Source organism: Staurois parvus, unplaced genomic scaffold (genome assembly GCF_062004578.1).
Source record: "Staurois parvus isolate SC_StPar_1 unplaced genomic scaffold, SC_StPar_1.0 ptg001255l, whole genome shotgun sequence".
NCBI classification, from domain to species: domain Eukaryota; kingdom Metazoa; phylum Chordata; class Amphibia; order Anura; family Ranidae; genus Staurois; species Staurois parvus.
This window is the reverse complement of record NW_028319051.1, coordinates 205,959-229,244: the sequence shown is the minus strand read 5'-3', so window position 1 is coordinate 229,244 and position 23,286 is coordinate 205,959. Positions and strand designations below refer to the sequence as shown.

Genomic DNA, 23,286 nt, shown 5'->3' with positions numbered 1-23,286 from the left:
TCTTTGAAGCTCAGTAAACTCTGACATGACTCCATATTACTAGCAGCACACACAGTGAATGATAAAAGTGAGGCTTCCCACCTCTTAGTCCGTAGGGTTCAATATTGAGTTGGCCCGCCCTTTGCAGCTATAACAGCTTCAACTCTTCTGGGAAGGCCGTCCACAAGGTTTAGAAGGGCGTCTATGGGAAGGTTTGACCATTCTTCCAGAAGCACATTTGTGAGGTCAGGCACTGATGTCGGACCAGAAGGCCTAGCTCGCAGTCTCCGCTCTAATTCATCCCAAAGGTGTTCTATCGGGTTCAGGTTGAGGTGCAGGTCAGTCAAGTTCCTCCACCCCAAAATCGCTCCTCCATGTCTTTATGGACCTTGCTTTGTGCATTGTTGCACAGTCATCTTAGAACAGGAAGGGGCCATCCCCAAACTGTTCTTACAAAGTTGGGAGCACGAAATTGTCCAACAATTTTAAGAAAAAAAACAATATTTTTGAATTTTTGCTATTAAACATGTCCAGTAAAAAATTTTTAAAAATCACATTTCGTCATAAATTTAGGCCAAAATGTATTCTGCTTTGTTTCTGCTAAAAAAATCCCAATAAGTGAAAATTAATTGGTTTACATGAAAGATATAGGGTTTACAAATGGCGGTATAGATACTGGGATAGCGGTGCAAGTAGGGCACACGCGTGGCTTGCGCGTGCCCCCTACCCAGAAATGCGAAATCACGTGTATGTATACGTGATTTTGACCACCCCTGCCGCCCTGTTGCAATATATCTGCTATAGGGAGGAGGGGAAGCGGTTAAGAGTTCCCTTCACTTGTGCTAAGGGGCCATCCCAACCCCTGAAAAACAACCCCACACTATAATCCCCCTCCACCAAACTCTACACGTGGTACCAAGCAGTCAGGCAAGTACCGTCCTGGCAACTACCAAACCCAGACACGTTCATCGGATTGCCAGAGTAATGTGATTTGTCAATTCTCTCTCTCTCTCTCTCTCTATATATATATATATATATACACACACTATATTGCCAAACGTATTGGGCCAGCCCTCCAAATCACCGGATTCAGGTGTTCCAATTACCTCCATGGACACAGGTGTATAACATCATCACCTAGGCGTGCAGACTGCTTCTACAAACATTGGTGAAAGAATGGGTCACTCTCAGGAGCTCTGTGAATTCAAGCGTGGTACCGTGATAGGTTGTCACCTGTGCAATAAGTCCATCCGTGACATTTCCTGGCTACTAAATATTCCACGACCAACTGTTAGTGGGATTATAACAAAGTGGAAGCAACTGGGAACAACAGCAACCAAGTGGTAGGCCACGTGAAATGACAGAGCGGGGTCAGTATATTCTGGAGCGCACAGTGCACAGAAGTTGCCAACTGTCTGCAGAATCAATAGCTAGGGACCTCCAAACTTCATGTGGCCTTCAGATTAGCAAAACAACAGTGTGTAGAGAGCTTCATGGAATGGGTTTTTGTGGCCAAATCCAAGCCTTACATCACCAAGTGCAATGCAAAGCGTCAGATGCAGTGGTGTAAAGCACGCCGCCACTGGACTCTAGAGCAGTGGAGATGTGTTCTCTGGAGTGACCAATCATGCTTCTCTGTTTGGCAATCCGATGAACGTGTCTGAGTTTGGCGGTTGCCAGGAGAACGGTACTTGCCTGACTGGAATGTGCCAAGTGTAAAGGTTGGTGGAAAGGGGGATTATGGTGTGTGGTTGTTTTTTAGGGGTTGGGCTTGGCCCCTTAGTTCCAGTGAAAGGAAGTCTTAAGGCGTCAGCATACCAAGACATTTTGAACAATTTCATGCTCCAGACTTTGTGGGAACAGTTTGGGGATGGCCTCTTCCTGTTCCAACATGACTGCGCACCAATGGACAAAGCAAGGTCCATGAAGACATGGATGATCAGAGTCCTGACCTCAACTCCTTTGGGATCAATTAGAGTGGAGACTGTGATCCAGGCCTTTTGGTCCGGCATCAGTGCTTGACATCACAAATGCCCTTCTGGTCAAACCTTCCCATAGACACCCTCCTAAACCTTGTGGACAGCCTTCCCAGAAGAGTTGAAGCTGTTATAGCTGCAAAGGGCGAGGCCAACTCAATATTGAACCCTACGGACCAAGACTGGGATGCCATTAAAATTCCAAGGGAAGGGTGGAGGTCAGCTGTAATCTGTCAGTGTATTAAAGTGGAGCTCCAACCAATAAGTTTTCCTTCAGAACCTCTATAGGGTTCTTATTGTTGGGTTGCTTCCCCACACAGATCAATAGCCAATGTCAACTTATATCTGCAAGTTAGATACACCTCCCATGAATATATAAAGATAGAACACACAATTGTGCCCATATTGGCAATTTCACATTTTTTTATTGATTTATTCCTCACACAATAATAAAGATTGTCAGAAAATACACATTAGTTGTACAAAATGAAACCTTCCTACTCAACCCCTGAACACTGCTACCCCTCTGTCTGGAGGGGGTCAGTTGTGATTTTCTATTTTCCTGCAGCCTTTGTTAAGATGCAGGTTGTGGGGTTCCTGATACTTTTACATCAAAAATTCTCCTTTTTCACCATTTCTATTTGTGATCTAACTATTCATTACTATTTTTATTGCTAGGCGTTTTCTTATTTCATTAATTATTGCCCCTTGTTTTTTACTTTTATGCATCTTGACTTTACTAACTCAGATTTCATGATCATGCAGGAATGCTCATATGTAGGGCCAGGACAGGGGGGACATTGCATGCTTTATATAGGTGGTTGATAACTAGCACACTGTGACCTCCCTTCCAACAAGTCATTGCTTGGTCTGCTTTGACTGCTACCGCTGTCACACTGCGGTCTAATATGCCGACACAGCTCCTTGTTCACAACCGATGCAGAAGAACTCACTGCGTATGCACAACCACCCACCACCCGGCTGTTAGAAAGAAAGCAAATGGGAATTTATGTGCAGTTCGCCCTCCATGTGTGAGATGGGGAAACACCCCTCATTGTTTGAACACTGTGTGGAAGTAAATTGATGTTTTGACTGACATTCTGCGGTTTAGCCACAAGATGTCACTGTTTTTCTAACACAGGCTCAGACTGCATAGATATTTGTATATTCATGAAGAGGTGGGGTTTTCACACAGAGTTGGAGTTTTAGTGAACAGGAAGAAGAGACTGCAGCCATGTTTTGGACGATGCTGAATGAAGGGGCCGTGTGAGCTGAGAATCCGATGACATCCAGGTGTGAATGCGTCCCTCACTAACCAGAGATTGCTGCCAGGAAGCTGATGAGATTGTTGCCAGGAATACTGATAAGATTGCTGCCAGGAAGGCTGATGAGAGCAGAGGAACTAAGCAACATTTGTTCTGTTCAGAGTCACCAGCGGATGCAAAGCAGACCCGGGTCGGTAAGATCGTGCACGCACCTCATTTCAGTGTTGGCGCCTTGAGACTGAGTCCAGGCCTATAGTTAGTTATAAATATAAATAAACAGCGCAAACATAGACCTCTATATCAAATCAATATACAAAGTGCAAACATATATAGAAAATTATATTAATAGTGAAGTCCATCATGGTTAATAGACAACAAAAGTTCAGAATCTCAAAAAATATTTTGTGCAAAAAAATTTTTTTTCAAATTCTTCTTCTAATGTAAAGAAAAAACTTCCACCTTCCACCCGTGCAAACCAACATCAAATGCACTCACCAGATTTAGGTGAATGAAACGCCTTTTAGGAATTTATATGGGATCCTAAACCCTCTTTCGCCGAGCGGTGCGTTCCAGCGGCCATCTTTTGGGATCTGTGCATGTTTGGTCTCTGTGGAGCTTCTGCTGTATCCTGGAGCTGTGATGTGAGATTCCGTGGGAGGTTGTCTTACATTCATTGTCCATTTGGAAGAAGCTTGTCCTAATAAATATGCCTTTTTAAAGTGATTTAAATGTGAGTGGCCTTAATCCTTGATTTTATTCCTAAATGGTATTTTGCAATATTACACTATCTGAGATTTTTCTCTCCCCGGTTGTATGGTGGAGCCTACACTGAAGGTGAGGATTCCTATAGAGTGGATACAAAAGAGGGTTTAGGATCCCATATAAATTCCTAAAAGGCGTTTCATTCACCTAAATCTGGTGAGTGCATTTGATGTTGGTTTGCACGGGTGGAAGGTGGAAGTTTTTTCTTTACATTAGAAGAAGAATTTGAAAAAAATTTTTTGCACAAAATATTTTTTGAGATTTCTGAACTTTTGTTGTCTATTAACCATGATGGACTTCACTATTAATATAATTTTCTATATATGTTTGCACTTTGTATATTGATTTGATATAGAGGTCTATGTTTGCGCTGTTTATTTATATTTATCACATTTTGTGTTCACCACATTGCACAGCGGCAGGATAGATCCTGTAGTAGGGTGTTTCACTTGGCGCAGGAAGAATTTTTTAGTTTTTTTCTATAGTTAGTTAGTTAGGGTCTCTGTTTGTGTCAGGCCACAAGTGTTGTTACTGATTATTGGAAGGACTCCACAACTTAAAGTGACATTTCACATTGGAGAGCTGATAACATCCTACAAACTCAAGCCAGACTGGCGTTTTGCTCAGAAGGAATACTCAGGCACGTGCTACAGGACCAGTTATGGGAGGGGTAATACTGTAGATTTGTGTAAGATTGTAAGCTGTTGTGCTGCACCGCAGGCTAGCCCATACCATACACCCATACACTGATTCCTGCTCTTTTAGGGTAATAACAGGTAAGGTGTGGCAGCTTAGTTGTGCCCCCCAGTAGGTAAATTACTTCACTTTCTACCTTCATCCATCAGGAGGCGCCGTGCTGTGCAGCACAAGGGTCTCAGCCTTTGGGCTGGGTGGATGTAAATTTATTGTATGTTTCCAGCATTTGTGGTTGTGTTTATTTGCCACATCTAAGTAAAATTCTGTTGTGGCAAAAGCTGGTGTTGGGGTTGCTTTCCTCGTTCCTGACTTCACTGTATCCTGGGGAGCCCACCCCGGTACACGGCTTACACATGCCTACTTAGGGCAGGACTGTATGCCTATCTAAGCCAAGCGTTGATGGAGAGGAGATGGCACCATTCCGCATCTTGGAGATGGAACCTGTCCGGGCACTTCTTCTTTGTGTACAGTTGAATTGACTAATGGAATCAAACAAATCTGACTGTAAATGATGGGCAAGCACAATGCAGCTTGCAGAGTCTCAGGAGAGAGGCTGCATGTGAAGTCTGAACCCACACTCAAGCTTGCAAGCCAGACCACGGTACGTCTGTGTAGAAGCATTTGCTATTGTATTCCCAGCAAAACTGTAGGGGTCGGTTCACATGAGGAGGTACGACTGAACTTGCACGCTTTTTTTGTACTTTTTCGTGCTTTCCATTTTGGGCAGTCTATTAATTTCAATGAGCTGCCCTATGTGCAAGACAGTGCAATAAAAGTGCCCGCATGATACATCAAACCACATAGTACCACAGTATCATGCCTTTCGACAAATGTATGCGTGTTTTCAGGTTGCATGGGGGTGCCATTAAGAATTACCCCCGGTTCACATATCCGCATTCCTGCGGGCTGCGTTTTGCGTGGGCACGAGAGCCCATTCATTTGAATGGACTCCCGTGCCCCAGGACACACAAGTCCTTGCACTTCTTCTGAAAACGCAGCCCACACAAGAACCTTGGTTCCCAGTACGGTTGCAATTTCCAGTACGGGCGGCATACCTTTGAAATTAATGGCACCAGCCCACGGGTCCGCATTCTTCTGTGTGGGTGGTGCGGCTGCACGGATTTTTGTGCGGATCCGCACATATGTGAACCTACATATGTGAACCTAGCCTTAATGGTACCACATGTCTGCAAAGGAGCAGTGCATTTTTGTAGGCAATTGCACAACTTTCCTGCAATGCACTGGTGTGAACGAACCCCTAAAGCAGCTTTTATTTAATAGCAAAGAGACCGAAGGGAGGAAACAACATAAAAGAAGTCGGGATAATATTTACTATATTTTATCTTATGTACCTTGATTGATTTTTTTTTTCTTCACATTTACACACAGACGTAGCTGCCCAGCAAAGTGGCATTTACAGGAGGTTGGGTCAAACCATGTAACACTACTTGGGGTGCTCATAATGGGCACCTTTTATTCATGTGGTTCCAACCTTTTTACCAAAAGAAATAAAAACTGCTGCTGTTTAAAGATGTTTAATGATGAAGGCAGATTTAAAAGGCACAAATGAATGCGGTGCTGTAATCATTAATGCATCAATAAATTTATTCTTGAAATGCAAGCAGTGTAAGTACCTAAATTGGATTGTGCATCAGCCTTTTGTAGTCCTTGTACAGCAGAACCAAGACTGGGATTGGAAGAGGCAGCATAAGTGCCCATCAGTTGTGCCGCAGCACTCATGTGCCAACAAGGAACACATTGACAGCTAATCAGTTTGCTGCTTCTGTCCAATCACAGTTTAGGGGAAGGACAAGACCTGTGAGAGTTACTAAATGGCAGCAGAGAAAAATCAAGTGGTCTCAATGGTGGTAATGCTAGCGACAGAATACAGCATTTTTTCATGTGGCATTTTTTCATTCTCCCATAGTTCTACGTTAATGGTCTTCTGCAGTCTTCCTTCTGCATTTTCAGCTGTGTGTGAGGCAGAGTAACTGATTCATCCTTCATGGAGCTGTGCAAAACAGGAAGAAGAGTGGTTTGTGGGAACCAGGCTGAGTCAATCTTGCTTAAAAGTAAGTATATCGGGGGTGCAAAGTGATTGTTGTACAGAGGTAGGCCTAGAGACCAGCTGGCCTAATTACATTGTTACACCGTCTGTAAATTTAAAGGATGACCACAGAAATGCAAATCTCATGGGTCTGGTGGATCTATTATATATATCACAAATCTGGTGAGTTTATGGTATCCTACAGTTGTGGTTGGTCTATGGTGTATCACAGGTCTTGCTGGATCTCATAGGCCTGGTGGGTCTGTGGTATCTCAAAAGTCAGGTGGGTCTATAGTATCTCAAAAGTCAGGTGGGTCTATAGTATCTCACAGGTCTGATGAGTCTATGGTACTGTTCCTCTGAATTAGTCTGATTATAACAATCGGTTCCTAGTAGTTAAATGGATCATCCTTTCACAGATGAGGGAACCTTCTAATTGATATGAAGATGAGCTTTCTCGAACGAACCTGTAAGTAGCTGAAACTCTTTTACTTTCTGGAGAAAGTACAGGAGGGTCTCTAATGCCCCAGAAAGATATGTTTGATGTCCATTCATAAGGTCGTCTAGCCGCACCTCTAGTCAACTGGATTCTATGAAGTTCTTCGTACTTTGATATGACAGAAGTCTTGTTTGGTTTATCTAATCCAAAGCTTGAGGCCCCGTTAATACCTTAACAGGGGCCTTCAGGGTATTGGAATAGTAATTAGAATAGCGTGATTCCAGAATTGCAGCAAAACGTGCAAAGCGCTTGCAGCACCATTATTTCTTCATGGCACTCCAACATGGTGTGATTTTGCCGAGATTGTCATGCAACAAAACACACAACACCAAACACACGTTACTCAGTGCCAAACACTGGTACAGGAGCTTCTTTGGCACGTTTTAGAGAGATGCCCAATCAAAATAAATGGTGCTGCCACTAAAACACGCAAAAAAAGCATGAAAAATGTGATTCGGGGCCTTATGGTCTTTAGGTTAGCTTTATCTTGTCTACAAAACATCCATAAAACATAAATGTAGTTCATTTAAACACGCTCTCATAACAGAGTTTTTGCACACCGAGTTTCGAGCAGTCTCCATACAACAAGTGTATGATCCATCCTCATAGTTTCCCTTGTGCCTCATCCATATTTCAAATGCAGCACAAATTGTATCTGCTGTGTTTTTGCATTTACCAGGGGTCTCAGATCTGTTGAACAGTGAGTCTCCAATGTTTGAGGGGGTGGAACTTTTTAAGGTAAGAGGTGGTCCTTTATTATGATTGTGAATATTTTTGTTTAGGGTTTCTTGATGTTCCAATGTTGTTTCTGTTGTAATGTCTTGGGTGGCACCATCAAAAAGATGTGGGTATCCGAGCAGTTGTGCCATACAAAGGATTATTGTGCCTGGACGGGATCCTAAGCAGAGGTAATCTTTTTCTTCCCAGAAGAGCTTGCTCACATAAATGACGTTCCCGGTTCTGGGATCTGTGTAGGCTATCTTGATACAGTCAGCTCTGTTGTCACATTTAAATTTGACTTCTTTAAGCTTACTTAGGAGCTCTTTCACCAGACTTGTCGTGATGATGGGGAACTCGGGTAAGGCCAGTAGACCTGGTGGCTCTTCTGTAAACTCCACCAGGAGGCATTTCTTTTGGCAGTCCCTGAGGATATCCAGAGTTGCCTGCTTTAGGTCTGTCTCATCAGATTCATTCATATAGGGAAGCAAAGAATGGCTAAAGAGAAAACATAAGTCATTTAGTTTATTACAAGTTCTAATATCGCAAAAATAATTTATGCAGCGCTTTACATTTGCGTATATTGAACATACACATCAGTCCCTAATACTCAAGGAGTTTACAATCTAAGGTTCTTAATTCACATTCCTACATATACTAGAACTATTTACCTACCAGCATGTCTTTGGAGTGTTGAAGAAAACCACACAGGCACAGGGAGAACATGCAAGCTCTACTAAGGTAATGCCGTGGTTGGAATTCAAACCAACAACCCTAGTGCTGCTAGGTGGAAGTGCTACCCAGTTAGCCACTGTGCTGCCAATTTAGTACAATAAAAGCTCCTGTTTATAATTGTCAGATTTGGCATCCTTTTGCTATGGTTGAAAGCTATAATGGAACTCCACCCCATTTTTTTTTTTTTTTTTTTTTTTTTTAACATAGGGAAGGATTAGCCTAGGCAGGTCCTTGACCAAGCTACATTGCTTTCATACTGGAAGAAAGTGTCACGCCTGGACTATTGCAACTCCCTTCTCACTGGCCTACCCAAACGAACGCTATCCCCACTCCAGTCGATCCTAAACTCAGCGGCCAGACTCATCCACCTCACCAAGCGCTCCACATCTGCCTCCCCCCTCTGCCAATCCCTTCACTGGCTCCCGATTGCCCAACGCATCAAGTTCAAGCTGCTAACCCTGACCTACAAAGCCATTCACAATGCCGCCCCAAACTACATAACTGACCTGATACCCAGATACTACCCTACCCGTGCCCTCCGCTCCTCACAGGACCTCCTGCTCTCTAGCTCCCTGGTCTCCTCCTCCCACGCCCGATTGCAGGACCTCTCTAGGACTTCCCCCATCCTCTGGAACTCCCTACCCCAATCCATCAGAATGTCACCTACCCTCCTCACCTTCAGGCGCACCCTGAAAACCCTCCTCTTCAGGGAAGCCTACCCCACCCTCACCTAACACCCGACCTCACCTAACAACTAACCTCCTCCACTCCACCCACCACTCCATCCCCCACAGCCATCTCCTCCTGTGCCACCTTCCCCTCCCTCCTAGATTGTAAGCTCGAAAGAGCAGGGCCCTCGAACCCCTCGTGTATTGTATTGTTACTGTCTTGTCTCATGTTATGTCCCCCTGCTACTGTACAGCGCTGAGCATACCCTTTGGCGCTATATAAATACTGTATAATAATAATAATAATGTCAGGTATCTGAGTAGAAAAGCCTTTGTCTTACCAGCATGCTGCAAAGTGGGATGCTAGCTCTATGTGGGTAAACAGTAATTTCTCTGCAGAGGTCCAACACACCCCTGCAAAGTCAAAGGCTGACCTCTCCAATCAGCAGTGAGCATTAGATTTGCTGATTGCAGAGCTATAGGTCTAACTCAGTAGGGGACCTCTGCAGACAGAACACTACTTACCCACTCAAGTCCCTGCTCATATTTTACATTCTTTATGAACAGAAATTTTAAATTTCTTCTGGGGCCCCTCCTTAGATGAAAAACAGAAAATGCTGACAAATCCCCCCACCACCACCAACAACGTCTTTTGTAGAGCCTAGAACAATGTAGCGAGGATTTGGAAGAACTCAAAAAGAATTAAAACCAGAGAAATATATGTATGGTCTGATTTACAGTTGCAAGAAAAAGTATGTGAACCCCTTGGGATTACGTAGAGTTTTGCATGAACTGGGCATAAAATGTGCTCTGAACGTCATCTAAGTCACAACAATAGAAGAACACAGTCTGCTGAACATAATACTACACAAACATTAGATGTTGCCATGGTTGAATTGCACATAACATGTAAACATTCACAGTGCAGGGAGGAAAAAGTATGTGAGGCCCTAGCTTAATGACTTCTCCCAGAGCTAATTGGAGCCAGGAGTGAGCCAACCTTGACTCCAATCAGTGTGATGATATTGGATGTGTTGCTGACAGCTGTCCTGCCCTTAAAAAACACACACATGTTTTGGGTTTACTGGTTTCAAGAAGCACTGTCTGATGTGAACCATGCCTCGCAGAAAAGAGCTCTCAGAAGACCTACGATCAAGAATTGTTGACTTGCATGAAGCTGGAAAGGGTTACAAAAGCATCTCCAAAAGCCTTGATGTTCATGTGTCCATGGTAAGACAGACTGTCTACAAATGGAGAAAGTTTAGCACTGTTGTTACTCTCCCTAGGCGTGGTCGTCCTGTAAAAATGACTGCAAGAGCACAGAGCAGAATGCTGCATGAGGTAAAGAAGAATCCCAGAGTGTCAGCTAAGGACCTACAGAAATCTCTGGCACATGCTAACATTTTTGTTGACACATCTACAATAAGGAAAACATTAAACAAGAATGGAGTACATGGGAGGACACCACGGAGGAAGCCATTGCTGTCCAAAAAGAATATTGCAGCACGTTTGAAGTTTGCAAAAGAGCACCTGGATGTTCCACAGCACTACTGGCAAAATATACTGTGGACAGATGAAACCAAGATTGAGTTGTTTGGGAAGAACACACAACACTTTGTGTGGAGAAAAAAAGGCACAGCATACCAACATCAAAACCTCATCCCCACTGTAAAACATGGCGGAGGGAGCATCATGGTTTGGGGCTGCTTTGCTGCCTCAGGGCCTGGACGGATTGTTGTCATTGATGGGAAAATGAATTCCAGAGTTTATCAAGACATTTTGCAGGAAAACGTACGACCATCTGTCCACCAACTGAAGCTCCGCAGAGGATGGGTGATGCAACAGGACAATGACCCAAAGAATACAAGTAATTCAACAAAACAATGGCTGCAACAGCACAGAATACGCCTTCTGGAGTGGCCCAGTCAGAGTCCTGACCTCAACCCGAATGAAATGCTGTGGCATGACCTTAAGAGAGCGATTCACACCAGACATCCCAAGAATATTGCTACACTGAAACAGTTTTGTGAAGAGGAGTGGTCCAAAATTACTCCAGATCGTTGTGCAGGTCTGATCTGCAACTAGAGGAAACGTTTGGTTGAGGTTATTGCTGCCAAAGGAGGGTCAACCAGTTATTAAGTTCAAAGGTTCACATTCACAATGACGGCCGAGTGGGATCCCTATTGTACAATGACGGCCGAGCGGGATCCCTATTGTACAATGACGGTCGAGCGAGATCCCTATTCTACAATGACGGCCGAGCGGGATCCCTATTGTGCAACAACGTCCGAGCGAGATCCCTATTGTACAATCACGGCCTAGCGGGATCCCTATTGTAAAATGAGGGCCGTGCGGGAACCCTGTTGTACAATGACGGCCGTGCGGGAACACTGTTGTACAATGACGGCCGTGCGGGAAAACTGTTGTACAGTGACGGCCGAGCGGGATCCCTATTGTACAATGACGGTCGTGCGGGAACCCTATTGTAGAATGACGTCCGTGCGGGAACCCTATTGTAGAATGACGTCCGTGCGGGAACCCTATTGTACAATGACAGCCATTGCTGTGGTGTTCAGACAGGGTAGTGGTAGTCAAGCAAAGCAAAGTACCCAAGCAAAGCCTGGGGTTTGTTCCGTTACACCTATTGTACAATGACTGCCGTGCGGGAACCCTATTGTAGAATGACGGTCGTGCGGGATCCCTATTGTACAATGACGGCCGAGCGGGATCCTTGTAGTACCATGACGACAGAGTGGGATCCCTGTTGTACAGTGACAGCTGAGCGGGAACCCTATTGTACAATGACGTCTGAGCGGGATCCCTATTGTACAGTGACGGCCAAGCGGGATCCCTATTGTACAATGACAGCCATTGCTGTGTTGTCTGTTGTCGGTGTTCGGATAGGGTAGTGGTAGTCTAACAGAAGTACCCAAGCGCAGCCTGGATTGGTTCCATTATACCTATTTTACAATGACGGTCGTGCGGGAACCCTGTTGTACGATGACGGCCGTGTGGGAACCCTGTTGTACAGTGACGGCCGTGTGGGAACCCTGTTGTACAGTGACGGTCGTGCGGGAACCCTATTGTAGAATGACGGCAAAGCGGGATCCCTGTTGTAGAATGACGGCAAAGCGGAATTCCTATTGTAGAATGACAGAAAAGCGGTATCCCTATTGTAGAATGACGGACGAGCGGGATCCCTATTGTAAAATGACGGCCGAGCGGGATCCCTATTATAGAATGACAGCCGCGCGGGATCCCTATTGTAGAATGACAGCCGAGCGGGATCCCTACAGTAGAATGACGGCCGAGCAGGATCCTTATTGTACAATGACGGCAAAGTGGGATCCCTATTGTACAATGATGGCCGTACGGGAACCCTATTGTACAGTGTCAACCGTTCGGGAACCCTATTGTACAATGACGGCCGTGCGGGAACCCTTTTGTACAGTGACGGCCGTGCGGGAACCCTATTGTACAACGACGGCCGTGCGGGATCCCTATTGTACAATGACAGCCGTGCGGGAACCCTATTGTACAATGACGGCCGTGCGGGAACCCTATTGTACAATGACGGCCGTGCGGGAACCCTATTGTACAATGACGGCCGTGCGGGATCCCTATTGTACAATGACTGCCAAGCGGGAACTCTGTTATACAATGATGGCCGAGCGGGATCCCTATTGTACAATGACGGCTATACGGGAACCATATTGTACAATGAGGCCTATACGGGATCATTATTGTACAATGAGGGCCGTGCGGGATCCCTGTTGTACAATGAGGGCCGTGCGGGAACCCTGTTGTACAATGATGGCCGTGCGGGAATACTGTTGTACAGTGACGGCCGAGCGGGATCCCTATTGTACAATGACGGTCGTGCGGGAACCATATTGTACAATGACGTCCGTGCGGGAAGTCTATTGTACAATGACGGTCGTGCAGAATCCCTATTGTACAATGACGGCCGAGCGGGATTCCTATTGTACAATGACGGTCGAGCGGGATCCCTATTCTACAATGAAGGCCGGGCGGGATCCCTATTGTGCAACAACAGCCGAGCGAGATCCCTATTGTACAATGACGGCCCAGCGGGATCCCTATTGTACAATGACGGCTATACGGAAACCATATTGTACGAGGGCCGTGCGGGAACCCTGTTGTACAATGACGGCCGTGCGGGAACCCTGTTGTACAATGACGGCCGAGCGAGATCCCTGTTGTACAATGAGGGCCGTGCGGGAACCCTATTGTACAATGACGGCCGTGCGGGAAAACTGTTGTATAGTGACGGCCGAGCGGGATCCCTATTGTACAATGACGGCCGTGCGGGAACTCTATTGTACAATGACATCCGTGCGTGAATGTTTACATGTTATGTGCAATTAAACCATGGCAACATCTAATGTTTGTGTAGTATTATGTTCAGCAGACTGTGTTCTTCTATTGTTGTGACTTAGATGACGTTCAGAGCACATTTTATGCCCAATTCATGCAAAACTCCACGTAATCCCGAGGGGTTCACATACTTTTTCTTGCAACTGTATTTACTATTGGCCCTCAGATATACACTATGGTCAGTGGAATTTGACGTTTGCTGTTTTATCAATCTTGCTTGAGTTCTTCCCTGGTGGACAACAGAACACCTCCTCTGTTATGGAAATGAGGAGAGGAGGAGGTGATCTGTAATGCGGCAGGGATGACAACACTGCTCGGAATTTCAGTCCAGCGTTGTCAGCTGACTACAGGAAATTAGCAGCTCAACAAATCTTTGGCAGGATATAAAAGTATTTTTTCTGTACTTGTGGCATCTTTATTAGGAAACAACATAGGGAAATGTGTATGAATTGTACAGAAAGATGCTGCATGAGTTTTTTTTTAATTTTTACCCAGGCATACACTTTTTTAATATACATTCTGTTTATTAAGGTTTTTTCAATGTTATATTGGTGTACACCCTAGAAATACACATTGAAAAAAGTTAGCAAATGTGACATCAAAAAGATATCAAAACCAACCAGTGCCTAGAAAAGAGAATGGAATATAACATGTCCCCACAAACTCTACACTAGACAATAAAGCTGGCCTTGCACCTGTAGAAATTTGTTTGAAAGTTGTCCTTTTCATTGATTTATTTATCTAAGAGTTAAAGTAACATTAAACCTTCAACTTTTTTCTTAAAATAATAAACTTGTTATATTTACTGTCTGTGTGCAATGGTTTTGCACAGAGCAGCCCCGATCCTCCTTTTCTGGGGTTCCCCACCGGTGCTCCAGGCTCCTCCTGTTCAGGGAGTGCCCCAATAGAAAGCCACTTTCTACGGGGGCACTTATGCATTGACACAGACCGGACGGCTTGGACCTGCCCTCTGCTAGGCATGTGATTGACAGCATTGGGAGCCAATGTCTCCCACTGCTATCAATCTGCCCAGAGAGGCGGGAGTCAGCAGCAAGAGCCGCTGCTCTCATATACATCGCTGGATCGGGCTCAGGTAAGTTTAAGGGGAGGAAGGGCTGGGAGGATTCTGCAGCACAGAAGGTTTTTTACCTTAATGCATAGAATTAATTAAGGTAAAAAAAAACCTTAAGACTTTAGAACCACTTTAAAGTGGGCGGTTCGACAAGCGATTTTAAATCTGAGCAAACAAACAAAATCAAGGGACAAGGATGGAAAATATTTGTTGAATGTAACGGGAATTAACAAACTTCTAATTGTTGCACTTATCCAAGAAAAAATTGTAACTAGTCTTGTGAGCATGCATTTGTCAAATTTAATCCGGAAGTAGAAAGTTCGTTCTACGAAAACTTTTTACAAAAATTATTGACATGGCACTTGCATATCTGAATGTTCAAACAAAATTCTACAGGTTTAAAGCCAACTTATGTCCTCCTCAATACTGGAAAAACTAGCCTGTGTCTCTCAACTAGATACAGTTTGTCCCACAGGCAGCAAGGCAATGATGGAGAGAATTGGAAGAGCTACACCCCTGTCATGTCTTGTAAATCCTCATCATTTAAACCCAGTGTGGCTATTCTCCAGCTTGCAATATATTTGAATGCCACAATCCGGTAGGTCTGCAGCCCAGTCCAGGCATACAGTGGAGAAAATAATTATTTGATCCTGTGCAAATTTTGTTAGTTTGGCCACTTTCAAAGAAATTAAAGGTCTATATTTTTTATCATAGGAAAGAGACAGAATATCAACCAAAAATCCAGAAAAAACACACGATACAAATGCTATAAACTGAGTTGCACTTCAGTGACTAAAATAAGTATTTGATCCCCTACCAACCAACAATAATTCTGGCTCCCACAGACTGGCTATGTGCTCATGTGGTACACAGATTAGTCCTGTCAATTTAAGAAGGTGCTCTGAATGACTCGTTATGTGTATAAAAGACACCTGTCCTGTCTTTGTTCCATTCAAACCTCACCATCATGGGCAGGATCAAAGAGCTGTCAAAGAATGTCAAGCACAAGATTGTAGACCTGCACAAGGCTGGAATGGGCTACACAACCATCAGCAAGACGCTTGTTGAGAAGGAGACAATTGTTGGAGCTATTATTTGCAAATGGAAGAAATACAATATAACCATCAATCGCCCTCGGTCTGGAGCTCCATGCAAGATTTCGCCTCAAGGGGTGAAGTTGATCATGAGAAAAAAGTGAGGGATCAGCATAGAACTACACAGTAGGAGCTTGTGAATGATCTCAAGGCAGTTGGGACCAGTTACCAAACAAACCATTGGTAACACAATACGCCACCATGGATTGAAGTCATGCAGTGCCGCAAGGTCCCCCTCCTCAAGAAAGCACATGTACAGGCCTGTCTGAAGTTTGCCAATGAACATCTAAATGATTCAGAGAAGGATTGAGAGAAAGTGCTGTGGTCAGATAAGACCAAAATTGAGCTTTTTGGCATTAACTCGACTTGCCGTGTTTGAAGGAAGAAAAATGCGGATTATGGCCCTAAGAACACCATCTGTACAGTCAAGCACGGAGGTGGAAGCATTATGCTTTGGTGCTGTTTCTCTGTTAAAGGTAAGGCCGACTTTGCTGCATTAAGGGGCCAATGGACAGGGACATGTGTTGTAAAATCTTGGATGGGAACCTTCTTCCCTCAACCAGAACACTGAAGATGGGTCATAGATGGGTCTTCCTGCATGACAATGACCCAAAACATACCACCAAAGCAGCAAAGGAGTTGCTGAAGAAGAAGCACATGAAGGTCATGGAGTGGTCCAGCCAGTTTCTAGACATTAATCCTATAGAAAATTTATGGAGGGAGATGAAACTTCCAGTTGTCAAGTGACACCTAACAAACCTTAAGGATTTAGAGAAGACCTGTAAAGAAGAGTGAACCAAAACCCCTCCTGAGATGTGTACAAACCTGGTAACCAACTACAAGAAACTACAAGTCTTACCTCTGAGCTTGCCAACAAGGGTTTCTCCACCAAGTACTAAGTCATGTTTTGCTTGGGGATCAAATACTTTTTTTACTCACTGAACTGCAACTCAATTTGTAACATTTGTATTATGTGTTTTTTTTCTGGATTGTTGGTTGATATTCTGTCTCTATCATTTAAAATACACCTATGATAAAAATTATAGACCATTTATTTGTAAGTGGGCAAGCGTACAACATCTGCAGGGGATCAAATAATTATTTTCCCCACTGTGTAAAAGAACTGTACCAAAAGTAATGCAAAAGTGGGCATAACCTTTTTATTAACATACATAGGTCATTCACATTTCACATGTTGGTAGAGTAACTCCTCCTCTATAGTGATTCTTCTTTTTCATTGCAAGTAAATATTAGATTTGAAGCAGAAGCAAAATACCAACACTGTATTATTGACAAAGGAGGGTTGCAAGCTGTCCGACATCCATAGGAGGCTACAGAATGTTTGCAGAGATGATACCACTGACAAGAGTCACCAATGACAAGATGTTGCTCTTATCAATGGTGTCATGTCTGTAAACATTCAGTAGCCTTCTGTGGATGTTGGAGAGCCTGCACCCTTTCTTTGTCAAGAACTCAGTGGGGTTTACTAAAGGCAAATAGACGATGCACTTTGCAACTGCAGTTGCTCCAGAGCTTAGTAAATGAGATGAAGCTCAGCTTTCATTTTCCAATCATCCATCCCAATGACGGCACCTCTGCTACTGCTCAAAATCTATTATTTACCTGCAGTGAAAAAAGAAAAGGCATTACTATAGAATTAAAATGATATTAAAGGCATTTTTTAAAATAATAAATGTGTTATACTTACCTGCTCTGTGTAATGGTTTTGCACAGAGCAGCCCCGATCCTCTTCTTGGGTCCCCCACCGTCATGCCTGGCTCCAACCTCCTGCTGAGTGCCCCCATAGCAAGCAGCTTGCTATATGAGCATCCAAGCAGGCTCACTCCCAAGCTTCTGCTCTGCTTGTTCATTCACACAGAGCAGCAGTTTAGCCCCACCCCCTGCTCTCTCCTCATTGGCTTACTGGCTGTAATTGACAGTAGCAGGAGCCAATGGCCAATGAGGAGGGAGATTCCTGGGAGAGCCGCTGCTCTTGTTCACTTCGCTGGATTGAGAGGGGGATCAGGTAAGTATTGGGGGGGGGCTGCTGCACACAGAAGGTTTTTTTTTTACCTTCATGCCTTTACAACCACTTTAAGTTGGCCATAGATGGATTGAATTGGCCAATTCAGCAGAGATCGGCCTAATTTCCATCTATGTGTATCCACTGCAGTTGAGCAGAAGTTACTCTACCGATTAACTTCTATTCGGCCACCCTGTCGGATAATAGCCGCTCGATCCACTGCTGAAGCACTGCTCTGTTTATTCTGACAGCAGGGAAGTCTCCCCCCTGTCAGAACGCAATAGCACAGCGAGAAGAATCCTCCCCATTCACCTCAGATGTATGGATGGAGGAACAGCTGAACTGGCTGAACGAAAAGTCCCTTTGAGAAAGTGTACTCACACGAAACGCGTTAGGGAGGTGCCCCTATGCAGTGACCACATTCCGCACGGCTCATATGGACGACCGGTGGCCATCTTGGATATTATTGATGTAAGTCTATCCACCTGTTTTTATCTATTATATTTCTCAATAAATTACTACACTATTGGAGACTTCCCTCTTGGGCTTGTTTATTCTGCAAGCCCCCCGTCTCCTAAGGTGATATCTGCTGACCTGATGTATGAGAACGCATAGGGGTTTATTTACTAAAGCTGGAGAGTGCAAAATCAGACTCACTTCTGCCTAGAAACCAATCAGCTTCCAGGTTTCATTGCCAAAGCTTCATTGAACAAGCTGAGGTTAGAAGCTGATTGGTTTCTATGCAGAAGGGAGTCTGATTTTGGACTCTCCAGCTTTAGTAAATAAACCCCAGATGGTCCCCCTGGTGGCTGATGACTGTATACCTGGAGATGGGTTATCCTCCTCTGACATGTGTTGCCTGGATGTTGCTGGCCTGATGACCCTTCATGTTGCAGTGTTCCAGATCCAGATGACAGGAGTAGGTATTAATATACTCCAATGCGCAAGAGATTGCGCTATCTGGTTACTGCAATCAACATCCATTTTTCAAAGCCACAGGAGTCACAGATTTTTCACCATGCCTTATTACTATTGGCTAGATTGACTTTGTCACCAATGCACCTTGGACATTGTTTCACATCATTTGTCTCAGCGCCATTTAGCACCATTTACACTTGGCACGTTTTTAATCGATAATCATGCATCTATATGGCTAATATTTTTATTTAATACTACTGTTGTTTTTAGCGCTGCCTATATTTATGTCTATATATATTTTGAAGAGGTCCCAGACGTTCACCTTTTATGCAAGTAGCTATCCTACACATATTCATTCACCCAGCGCTCGTTTATTTAATTTTGAACGAAAAAAGCTGTCTGCTATTCTCTACCAACATGTGAAATTTAAACAACTAATATCAAGTGATAAAAAAAGGAAAAAAGGTATGCCCACTTTTACATTACTTTCGGTACAGCCATCATACTATAAATAATTATACTGCTAACCCAGGGACTTTCCAAGGGAGGAGAAGTGGTTGTTGGGACTTCCCGTCACGGGACACCGAAACAACCAGAACATCGTTAGTGAATATTTTTCATTGTTACATCACTCTATAAGGAAGTACAGTATGATGTGGAGAGTCTCCTGCAGTGTTTACACACACTGACACAATACATTATGTGGTAAATTGTAAAATGTGTGCAGTGCCGTGACAAGGTCATCCAGCGCCCAAGGCAAAGATGCCAAACTGCTTTCCCAGTTCATGATGTGCAAGCTTAGGGGATCCTACGCCCCTCAGTCACTCGCTTGTCAAAATCACTTCCAACTGTCACCATTCCTTTCAGCCTTGTAACAAGAATGGCGCCCCCTATCCCTACAGAAAACCATTGCGCCCAGGGCGGCCGACCCTTCTGCCCACCCCTTGTCCCAGCCCTGTCTGTGTACCTCATTAAATTATTTTTTTAACGGGCCCAACACTAGTCAATATTTCATTTTGTTATGAATATAGTAGGGAAGTGTTAGAGCCCCTCTAATGTATTACTGATTTTTCTGGCTGCTGCATCACTAAGGTTCTGACATTGTGGAAGGGACCACAGCACACACTAGGGAGAGAGGCATCCAATACACCCAAAAGTGTAAGATGCTGAAGATGCTTTGGCCAGCATAGCTCTGCAAGGGGGTAAAGATCAGAATCACCCAGGGCCAGGAGGGAAGGTATTAAGACTCCTATTACAGCCATCTTTTATGTTTTTAGCTTACATATTTTCCATTTCCATGTGACAGGACCATTTAAGGTCTATACTGCCTTATGTCCCTTATTGGGGCAGCCCAGGAATGTTAAGTGTCCATAAGTCTCATTTCTCATGTCTCATGGATGCCATAATGCTCTCAGGGCCATTTAAAGTGGATGTAAACCCTTAGCCCTCATGCACAAAGGATGTTTTGAAATCTCTCCTTGAATCTCCTGGCAGCAACGTTTTTGCAGAAAGAACGCCTAACGCTTGTAAAAGTGTCTTTTTGGAGCATTTTGGTGCATTTACAGGCGTCAAGCGCTTGGGTGTTAATTCATTTCATTGGCTAGAATAATAAATTATTCTGGTCATTGAAATTAATTAGCTCTCATGTGCGTAACGTGCCTAGCATTAACACGCGTTTAGATACATTTACAAGAGTCAATTGTCTGCCAAAATGCTGCTGCTCCTGGATGCACAGGCTGTGTGTTTTTTCCTGCCGCTAAACACTGCTAAAAGTCTATGTGTGCATAGGCTAAACTGGAGGGACATTTGGCAGCAGGAAAAAAAAACGCCTGACTCCTATAAAAGTGGCAGTAAAAACACGCTGTGTGCATGAGGCCTTACATATACCTAGTGAAGTGACTGGCCTCAGGTGATGCACAGAGATGAAACAAATTCTCCTACATAAGTTGTACCTGTTTATCTGAACTCTTCTCTTCTCTACATCAATTCAAAGTACAGAATTTATAAAGCTTATCTGAGAAATCAGAAAAAAGGCTGCAGAAAGATAAAGTTACGCTCTGCAGAGCCCAGTGAGGAGACCTCAGAGCTGATTGGAGGAAAGAGGCACACCCCCTTCACACAGCTCACAGGAACAAAGCTGAGGCTGTCCGTCTGCTGGAGGTCCCTCCCCAGTCACCATTTTTCTCTTGGTGTCAGGAAAACTTGTCAGCAGTGACTCATGCTGATAGCAGAGGAATGAGGCGGCAGACAGAATGTGTTCTTATTTGAGACAAGTACACACTCTAGAGGGATATGCTTTGTTCATGTTTCAAGGTTAACAACCACTTTAAAGCCCAACTCCACTTTTTGTGAACCGTAATCCCCGTGCTCCCCCCTCATTCCCAAAGCCTCTCTACTGCCTAAAAAATCCCTATATACCTGCCTTTGTACCTGTCAGTCCATTGATGTCAAGGGTATTTCCTCTTCTCTGGTAACCACCATGGGTGGTCTTTACTCCTAGACAGCACAGAGCTCACATAATGATGTTAGCACTGTGCTTTCCAGGAGTACTGTGAGCCTCTGCCCATGAAGACCATTGTCCATGAAGGCCATAGCTCACAGGAAATAGATTGGATGATTCTTAAAAAAGTCCTTAATCCTTATATATACAGTATTTACTGAGACCAGGTCAGAGACTGAAACATAAAGCCAGGGGATAAGCATGATAGCATTTTGAGGAATGTCAGCCTCCATGTGTTTCTATGATATGTATCCTTTAAATTGTAGGAAATGTATTCACTGTTCAGTTTGGTAAACATGTTCTAAGTGGGTCCATGGTGCTATGCGGTCATTTTTGTTTGTGTTATAGGAGTACTGGTTAGTTGTAACGTTACATGTGGTATGCAAGCTTGGAGGTCCTACTGGACCCTCAGAGGAGTTTGCTAAAAATTTTAAAAGATAGGGGCGCCACAATAGTTTGAACAGTCGATAAGAAATTGTATTCTGCAGCAAAAGCCAATGTGTTTCGGGGTCTCGACAATCTCCCTTCATCAGAGCTAAAACTGAGATGATAAAGAAAAGATTATATTTTATATTTTTTTTATATTTCTTTCTTTATTGTTTTTTATTTTAGCCCTGATGAGCGGAAAGTGTTGAGCACCCGAGACGTGTTGGATGTTGTTGCAGAATAAAATCTTTCATGGACTGTATGAACTAATGTATCATCTCCTAGATTGTAAGCTCCAAAGAGCAGGGCCCTCGAACCCCTCGTGTATCACATTGTATTGTTTTCGTACTGTCGCATGTTCTGTCTCCCTTTGTAATGTACAGCGCTGAGTGAACTGTTGGCGCTTTATAAATACTGTATAATAATAATAATAATTTCCAACTTTTTACATTTTTTTAGCTAAAAAAATAGAGGGAAGGACAAACTGTTCTGGCTCAGCAACCTGGAAGTTATTTTTTAAAACATTGCCATTTGCCATTGCACAGCGTTCCTCCCTAGTTGCTAAAGCGTTATACACAGCACAGCCCATGTCATCTTTGTAAATAGGCACATTAGCGGATAATATAAGCATTAAAATTGTATTTCTTATCTAAAGAAGTAACTCTTACATGGAACTTTTTTTTTTACCTCATTGAAGACTCCTCACACACAGAGTCCTGGACAACCTCCCCACAGCAGGTATAAATGCCATTTCTGTAGACGCCATTATGGTTCATCCAAATTTCAAAAGCAGCATGAATGTCAGAGGGGGTTACAGTAGCAACACCCTTTGTGGCCAATATATTTTGCTTGTAGCCCAGAATTTGGCTAGCTGACATGATCAAGACACCAGGACGAGACCATTGATCCAGGTATTCTTTTCTTTTCCAGAACAATGGGCCGAGGACAACATTGACACTGTCTTGATATGGATAGATGGCAGCCTCGTACTCATAACCTACACCTTTTAGAAGTTGGACCTCCTTTAGTTTGTGGATGAGATCCAACACCAGTTGTTGGTGGAGGAATGGACAGTCGGGATTTAATTCCTGCCTCTTCTCATGTTCAATTTCTTTGTCCAGCAGCAGCCGGTCTTTTTTCTTCAGAGCATCTTCCAAGAGAACGAAAGCCCGTACATGAGCTTCCACTGCCGCTGTGTCCTCATCTTCAGTCATATTAATGATCTTAATGTTGAGGGACATGTTGTCTAAATCTATGTCTGTAGTATTCGAGTTGTTCACAGATCGCTCTGAGCTTCACATCTCTGCACACTCACATGGTTTATAAAGCTCACAGTTTCACTTTCCTGTTCACCACGTCACATAATTTCTTATAAGTAGTTTACTTTAGTTTCTGATTCCTGGGTGGACCTTTTCTTAGATTTGCCTTGTAGTATTGACAGCAAGTCAGTTGGAATTTTTAGAAGGAGGTCAGCAAAGTTAGCCACATTTATTTCAGAGTACAGGCATCAT

General features: G+C 43.8%; 1 protein-coding gene across 1 annotated transcript; it reads right to left on the bottom strand.

Annotated features, from left to right (window-relative positions):
• Positions 1 to 6,197: 6,197 nt before the first annotated feature.
• On the bottom strand, positions 6,198 to 23,077 carry LOC149437770 (uncharacterized). The gene is made up of 2 exons (XM_089660623.1): positions 22,463 to 23,077; positions 6,198 to 8,439 (listed from the first exon to the last, which is right to left on the bottom strand). The coding sequence occupies exons 1-2, from the start codon at positions 23,014 to 23,016 to the stop codon at positions 7,716 to 7,718; spliced, it is 1,278 nt and encodes a 425-aa protein (XP_089516749.1). The 5' UTR covers positions 23,017 to 23,077; the 3' UTR covers positions 6,198 to 7,715.
• Positions 23,078 to 23,286: the final 209 nt, after the last annotated feature.

Coding starts and splice junctions, on each gene's coding strand:
- LOC149437770 (XM_089660623.1), bottom strand. CDS start 23,016: ATGTCCCTCAACATTAAGATCATTAATATGACTGAAGATGAGGACACA. Junction 8,440..22,462: donor TGTGAGGAGTCTTCAATGAG/GTAAAAAAAAAA, acceptor TTTTCTCTTTAG/CCATTCTTTGCTTCCCTATA.